This window comes from Anopheles marshallii, chromosome X (genome assembly GCF_943734725.1).
Source record: "Anopheles marshallii chromosome X, idAnoMarsDA_429_01, whole genome shotgun sequence".
Taxonomy (NCBI): Eukaryota; Metazoa; Arthropoda; class Insecta; order Diptera; family Culicidae; genus Anopheles; species Anopheles marshallii.
Genome location: NC_071325.1, coordinates 2,065,270 through 2,072,087, shown reverse-complemented (window position 1 = coordinate 2,072,087; position 6,818 = coordinate 2,065,270). Strand labels below are relative to the sequence as shown.

The 6,818-nt window shown below is 51.3% G+C and overlaps 1 protein-coding gene across 1 annotated transcript; it reads right to left on the bottom strand.

Annotated features, from left to right (window-relative positions):
• Positions 1 to 304: 304 nt before the first annotated feature.
• On the bottom strand, positions 305 to 4,748 carry LOC128708282 (tau-tubulin kinase homolog Asator). The gene is made up of 9 exons (XM_053803248.1): positions 4,701 to 4,748; positions 4,459 to 4,609; positions 4,157 to 4,371; positions 3,723 to 3,862; positions 3,492 to 3,621; positions 3,288 to 3,407; positions 3,031 to 3,201; positions 2,747 to 2,968; positions 305 to 1,810 (listed from the first exon to the last, which is right to left on the bottom strand). Exons 1-9 carry the CDS (start codon positions 4,746 to 4,748, stop codon positions 305 to 307), a joined length of 2,703 nt encoding a protein of 900 aa, XP_053659223.1.
• Between the last annotated feature and the right edge of the window lie 2,070 nt (positions 4,749 to 6,818).

Sequence of the window (6,818 nt, the reverse complement as noted above, 5' to 3'; positions counted from 1 at the left end):
TCCTACACTCCTTCGTTCTAGTTCTTCTTCTATATCCTACTAACATCACGATTGCTCTAACTCTCCTTCCCTTATCTCACTCATACTCTCTCTCTCTCTCTCTCTCTCTCTCTCTCTCTCTCTGTTTTTTTCTCGGTCTGTATATAGCCTTAAGCTCATGCTTGTTTTTTTCGCAGCTGCCTTGGCAAACAAAAGAAGGAAAACCCAAAAACGCTAGCAGAGGAAAGGAGTGTGATTTTCACTTAGTGGCTGTTTGTTTCGTTTGTGTAATAGTGTGTGTGAGTCCTGTGAGAGAGTTTTTCTTTTAAGATTTAAGATTACTGGATAGTTCCGCGTTCCCGCCGGCGGTAACGGGTGTGGCGGTAACGGCTGCTGCAGCCGCGGCCGCCGCCACCGCCTCGAAGCCTCCCACCAGGCTGCCGACGCTGACGATCATCGGCGCACCGTTTGCACCGCTTCCCGCCCCATACTTCCCCCCCTTTCCCTCCTCTTCGTCATCGTCCTCTTTTTCCTCCTCTTCTTCACGCTCCTCTTCCTCGTCGCCTTCCTCTTCCACGCCTTCTTCCTCTTCCTGTTCCTCGTCCGCTTCCGCTGGTTGTTGTTCCGTTTCCGGTGCCAGCGCGCCGTCGTCCACCTTTTCGGCCACCTCCCGCTGGCGGTCCTGATGGTCCAGTGGTACGACCGCATGACCACCGACGCACGGTAAAAGGCTGACCGCGTCGACAACCGGTCCCGCCCCGCCACCACACTCACCACCCGGCAACACCGGGGCGCCCTCATCACACTCGGTCGGTGGTGGCGGTGGCTTTGGCGGCAGGCCCGGCCCTCCATTGTTCTCCGGCTCGCCGTGCCCGTTCCGGGTGATGGTGGTGACGGAGGCGGCAATGGTGGTTGTGGTGATGGGGATGGTAGTGTTTAGCGGACCGTCCCCACCACCGACGCCGCCCCCGGTTGGCATAATTAGCTGTCCGTTCGTTTGGGGTGGCTGGGACGGGGGCGGCGGCGGCGGCTGGGGCGGTAGTGCCGACTGCTGCTGGGCGGTCGTCGCGGCGATGCTGCTCTTGTTGAGGTTAGTGTAGTTTTTCTTCGATGCATTTTCGGAATGTTGTTCACCCTTCCAGAGACCGTCGGTCGAGTCGTCCGAATCGTCGAACTGGCTCTTCCACTGCGAGGCCAACGTGAGCGCACCCTGGTACTTGGGTGTCTGGTGCTGGCTGGCGTTATCGTCGTCGATGATCGCGTGCTGCGTGATCGAGTAGTCCCGGCAGCTCTTGTCATCGTTCCGCCCAGCGTACTTGTTGCTGGTCGCGGTCGTCGAGCTACCGTACGACCGGAGGCTTTTGCCGAGCGTGAGGCTTTGCCGTTGCAGTGCGTTCGACTGCTGGCCGTGCTGCTGCAGCGGATCGTGATGCTTCTGCGATCCGCCCGTACCCGACTGGCAGTGTTGGGCGAGATCGCGCAATATGCCGTCCGCCGGTGCGTACGACAGATCGTCCGCCTCCGTCTTCAGCAGCTTCGACTTCAGCTCCATCGACAGATTGTTCGCGTCGCTGGACGCGTGCAGCGGATGGTGATGGTGATGGTGCGACTGCTGCGACTGATGATGCGATTGCTGATGGTGCGAATGCTGCTGCGCTTGTTGCTGCTGCTGCTGCTTGTCGAGCGTGGAGGAGAAGTCCTTGATGTTGACCGGTGGCGCGGTCAGTATTCGCAACCGGTTGCTACCATGCTTTGCCGGCTTTGTCATAACCTCCGTGTGTGCCCGCACCAAGGGTATTTCGTTCTGGTGAATAGGAAAACTTATTAGACCCTGTCGGCAAGGAACAGGCCATTACGCAAACAAACCCCGGGGCGAGGAACGAAACGGAACGGGAGTAAAGGGAAAGGAAGAAACACAACACAAAATCACACACACACACACACACACCCGAAAATGAAACAAGTAGAAAAGAAAAAGAAACGAAAAGAAGAGATTGAAAGAAAAGAAAACAATATTGTATAAAAAAACACTGGTTGTCACTGTTTTGGCAGAAAGCGGAAAAGTGCGAAAAAGGGGAAAAGCGTTGTTGAAGGAAGCAACCCAATGAAGCTATCCATACTAGTGACGTGCTGGCGGTATCTTTTGAGAAAAGTCATTGGAGAAGCAATTTTCAGTCAGTCAGTGTTTCAAACCATGAGCCAACTCTCAAAAGATACCAGTCTCCTCAAAGATTGATGAAACCTCTTTACAGTATTCTCGAATCGAATGCTATTATATAACCTTATTCATGAATCTATGAGGATGCACCAAGCTGTGAGGGTTAGGATTCAGAAATCTGAATCAGATTCACTCAACACTAGTCCATTCTGATGCAAATGTGAACGCTTCATTAGCTTACTTCCATCAACCCATCCATTGCTATACGAGGCATGTCAGCTATATACACCATCGCTCTGCGGCACTGTTAGCGGTGAGACTGTTTACTGGTTTATGTGCAAACTGTCCAAATATGTACTGCAATCCACGCTTCAGCAAGTGCCCCAAACACTGGATCAGTTTGGACAACGAGCGTGCAACGATTGCAAACATTCAGGCGGTTGCACACGTAAACAACAGCAACACCGGCAATGTGCCAATCGAGCAAAGATGCCACATCTGCATGCCATTCTCTTCTCCCTTTTTATGTTTTGGATTTTTTGTGTTTCGAAAGGGAACAGATGCAGTAAGCAAAATGTTGGATAAGGATTGATTTTCACTGGTCCGTACCTTCACGACCACCATCTCAATCGCTGGAAGTCCGGCGTCCGTTTTGGTCTCCTGCTGTATCTTTGCCTCGTTCGGTTCGTGCTGGTCCGCATGGTTTAGGGCCGCCTTGGCGGTTGCCGCTGCACCACCACCGCCTGCATTAACCACGTTCTGCGGTTTCATCGATTCGATCGGTTCCGTGTGGAGCACTTTTGCCGAATCCATGATTGGTTTGCGTTTCTCCTAAAAACAAAACAAAAGGCGCAATGAATAAGCGTACACGTTACGCGGTGGGGCGTCCGTACCTCGGTCATTTCGATATCCTTATGTTTTTTGATTAGTTCACTCTTTGGTACAGCTGCGTTGATAGCTTTGGCTTCGCCAGCATTGTAGTCGGCGTTGTTTTCCCAGTCGAACGTGTCCGTTTCCTTCACGCCACGACGCTTCATGCATCGTTCGAACAGAGAGATCAGCATCTGGGTGGTGAGACAAAACGGGGGAGGTGAGTACCGGCGTGCATCTGATACGACGATGGTGAGATAACGCAAACGACACTACTTACTGCATAGTCCGGCTTATCGGCATAGTTAAGGGATTGAATATGCTCTAAGAAGTATTTGAAATCCGAAGGCAAGTGCTTGAGTAGCAAACGATGATCATATTTCTCTTTCAACATTCCAACCTGAAGGAGGGAAGATGTGAACGGTTAGTACAAGTTAGTTCGTGTACACGTACAGTACGATATGCTGGTGGACAATTTACGCACTTGCTCTTTATCCTTAATTTTACGCCATGGAAGCTGGCCGGTAACAAACTCAACAAGCATATAGAACAACGACCACAGATCGTCCTGGCGGCCCATTTCACGATTTTTGTGCGCGTTTAACGAAGCGTACCTTTGGAGGGTTTTTTTTTTTTGGGGGAGGGGAAAAAGCTTAATTAGGCATGAACCGAATTGGGTATGATCGTTTTTTTTTAGTAGGTGACGCGTGTTTACCTTACGGTTCCGCGGAATCCTGCCGCAGCTCGGGGACATCGCACCTCACCCGTACCGGTAGTGTACTGCCTAGCTAAGCCGAAGTCCAGCATGTAGATTCTACGACTAGTGAGCGGTAGTCTTCCTATGGCAAAGTTACTCTGCAAATGGGTAAAAAGGAAGGCGGGTATTAATAATTCATTTCTGCAAGGAATGGAAAGCGCATAACACACGAAGGTATGCAATGGTTTGATTTTTTGGTTAATTCGATACCAATCGCATTATTGCAAACCTTACCGGCGTTACGCACCTCGAAAAAAAAAACAGGCTTTGGGAACTGGAGCAAAAAAATAAAAACAAAGCAACAACAATCAAAAATCAATTCCTTTACGTGCCGTAGCACTGCCGAAGTAGATACGCGGGGTTTCTAAATATACACATCCTCCGAGACTTACTGGTTTGATATCACGATGAAGGAAGCCGACCGAATGGATGGATTCGATCGATTTCAGTATTTGGAGGCCAATGCGCAGCGTTGTGCTGAGTGAGAAGGCACCGCGTGCCTGTGAACGCCGCAGCTCGGCCAAATTTTTACCCTGCAGCTGCATCACCACGTAATTGAATCGATCGTTGCGCCCGCACCCGATGAACCGACAGATGTGTTCCTTGCCTGGAGGGAGACGGAAGCCAAACGGTGCAGAAAAATGAATGAATTGTCCGATATCAGGCAGGTGTCACGTTATCAACACGGTCATACCTTGCAGCTTCTTCAGCACGGCCACCTCCATCTTGAGTACCTGTTTCGGTTGCCGGGCGGATTCGACCTTCAGTGCGACCTGCTCCCGGGTGATCAAATCTTGGCCCTCGTAGATTTCGCCGAACCCGCCACCGCCTATCTTTTTCAGCACCTACGATTAATACCGGATGTCGGGTGGAGAAAAAAAGCATACGATTAGTACGGTGATGAACGCTGCCATCGGCGCTGTACGCTATACGTACCTTCCATCTTTCCTTGACCACGTGGCCGGCCTGTAGTAGATCATCCATCTTGGGTGCGTCCGGGGTGCGGTGTTTCGCGGCGCTAGTCACTGTGCGGCTGTGATGGTATGGGAAGGAGGGAGAAGGAAGGCGTGGGCTTGTCGGGCAACACGGCAACGGGACACCACAACAAACGCACGCGGGCGGCCCTGCACCATATGACCACAGCGACGGCACGAACTTAGCCGAAGGTGCACATCGCTTCACGTGAGATGTCTACGTCGCTTGGAAGATTTCTTACGGGGCACTTGCTGGTCACACTGCCTGGAAGACGAAGCACAGAGAAACCGTTCGTTGTTTAGCGTAATTGCGTGATTTTAGGCTGCTGGTGATGTTCGGTGTGAGTGGACGACACTAGCGTAGGGTGAATCTTATTCACCATATTATTATTGGAAGCTCTAGGTTTCCAAGGGGCATGGATCCGCCACTGCTCTGAGAATCTATGAATCTTTTGCGAGTCGATTCCTTGTTTGAATGACTTCTCGCTAAAGATTCATATGAATGTCTCTCCACAGAAGAATCAATAAGCACAACACTAGACGACACAATTAATGGAAAATTTAAGAAGATCTTCGAATTCTTAAGGATGGTTCACTTTAAGACCTCCCCAAACACGTCACTTTAAAAAGTCTTTGCACCAAACTGCACCGAATATGAATTCTTGAAGGTATCTGGCCACCATATGCATTGAAAATGCCTCGAACGTCCACTGCAGCAAGCCGGTTCGAGCTCAACCGTATCCCCTTACAGTGATGTCAGTGACATCATCCGCGCATCACTTTGCTACAACACCGCACAGAAAGGTTACGGGCAAATTGCGTCAAGGTCCTTTCGGCCCGCGTTGTCCACACCATCTCGCGGACGAGATTAATCAGACCATGGTCCGACCAACCTTTCCATTGTTACCGCTGGCCACTTGCATTCCCCGCACAAAGAGCATTCGGTTTTTGGGATGGTAGCTTGTCCTCACCCTGACCCCCTCCCATCACCCCTCCCCGCTGTCTCTTTTTTTCGTGTGATAAAAGGGGTGAGAGCATACGGTCAGCTGTAAGGGCTGCTAACACCACAAACACAAAGGACCAGAAACACACCGATGGCGCATGCATTTCCGCATCGCCTATCACGCAGGCACACCAGTGGTGAACCCGAATCCCGTTTTTTTTTTTTTTCATGGGGACAACTCCCGGGGAAGACTGTTGATTAGCGTCCTCCCTTTCAGGATGGTGAGGGGAGGGGGTGATGATAGTCCTATGCGATGTACTTCGCTAACCTACACCGGGTGGTTGATTCGCGTATGGAGAGGAGCGTTGCAATCCCCGGTTCGCATGCCGGGTTTCAAGTATCCACGACTGCACGTGCACCTAGAGGACACTGTCTGTATATGTCCTTCGCCGTTTCGCGTTTGCTCCGCTGCAGCAAGAATCACAGCAATGTCGTGTCCTTTCAAGTCATCGGATGCCAAAGCACAGTATGTACGTAAGCGAGCGAGAGAGAGAGAGAGAGAGAGAGAGAGAGAGAGAGAGAGAGAGAGAGAGAGGGAGCGAGAAAGCGAAAAGAGAGTGTGTGAATGTTTCTAAGGACTTTCCGACGCTCTCATAGCTGCGGACCAGCAGTTATCTCGTGCACAACCATGCACGACGGGCAAAGTAAAATCGATACATCCCGAAAGGCACAGCAGTAACGATCCAGTGTAACCAACCTCCTTCTTCTTGGACCAACCCCCCCCCCCCCCATCTAGATATCCTTTTGCACCGCAGAACCACTTTTGCACAACTCCTTGACCGTGTGCGCAAAAGGGGGTTGGGGGGGAGAGTGGTTTGCATTGGTGTATGGGAGTGTGCGTGCGCGCGCGCGTGCTCTCCCATGCTCCCAACCGTGAACCGGGAGAAAGTTGTGCGCTGGTGAGCACGAGATTATGACAGTTCGCTAATCGCGTGCCTTAAAAATATTGTTTCTTTACCCCTTCTGCCCTTTTCGTGCTCGTCCTGTGCTCAGGAGGGGTCGATGGGGTGGGGGGATGACATAAAAGATAAAGATGCAAAGGATGAAGCAAACCCCAACAAAGAGCACCACCGTGGG

What these genes read in the sequence shown, in the direction of transcription:
- LOC128708282 (XM_053803248.1), bottom strand. Translation starts at nt 4,748, where the DNA reads ATGGATGATCTACTACAGGCCGGCCACGTGGTCAAGGAAAGATGGAAG. An exon ending in AAATTAAGGATAAAGAGCAA is followed by an intron (nt 3,408 to 3,491) that starts GTGCGTAAATTG and finishes TCCCTCCTTCAG; the next exon opens with GTTGGAATGTTGAAAGAGAA. An exon ending in AGGATATCGAAATGACCGAG is followed by an intron (nt 2,969 to 3,030) that starts GTACGGACGCCC and finishes TTTTGTTTTTAG; the next exon opens with GAGAAACGCAAACCAATCAT.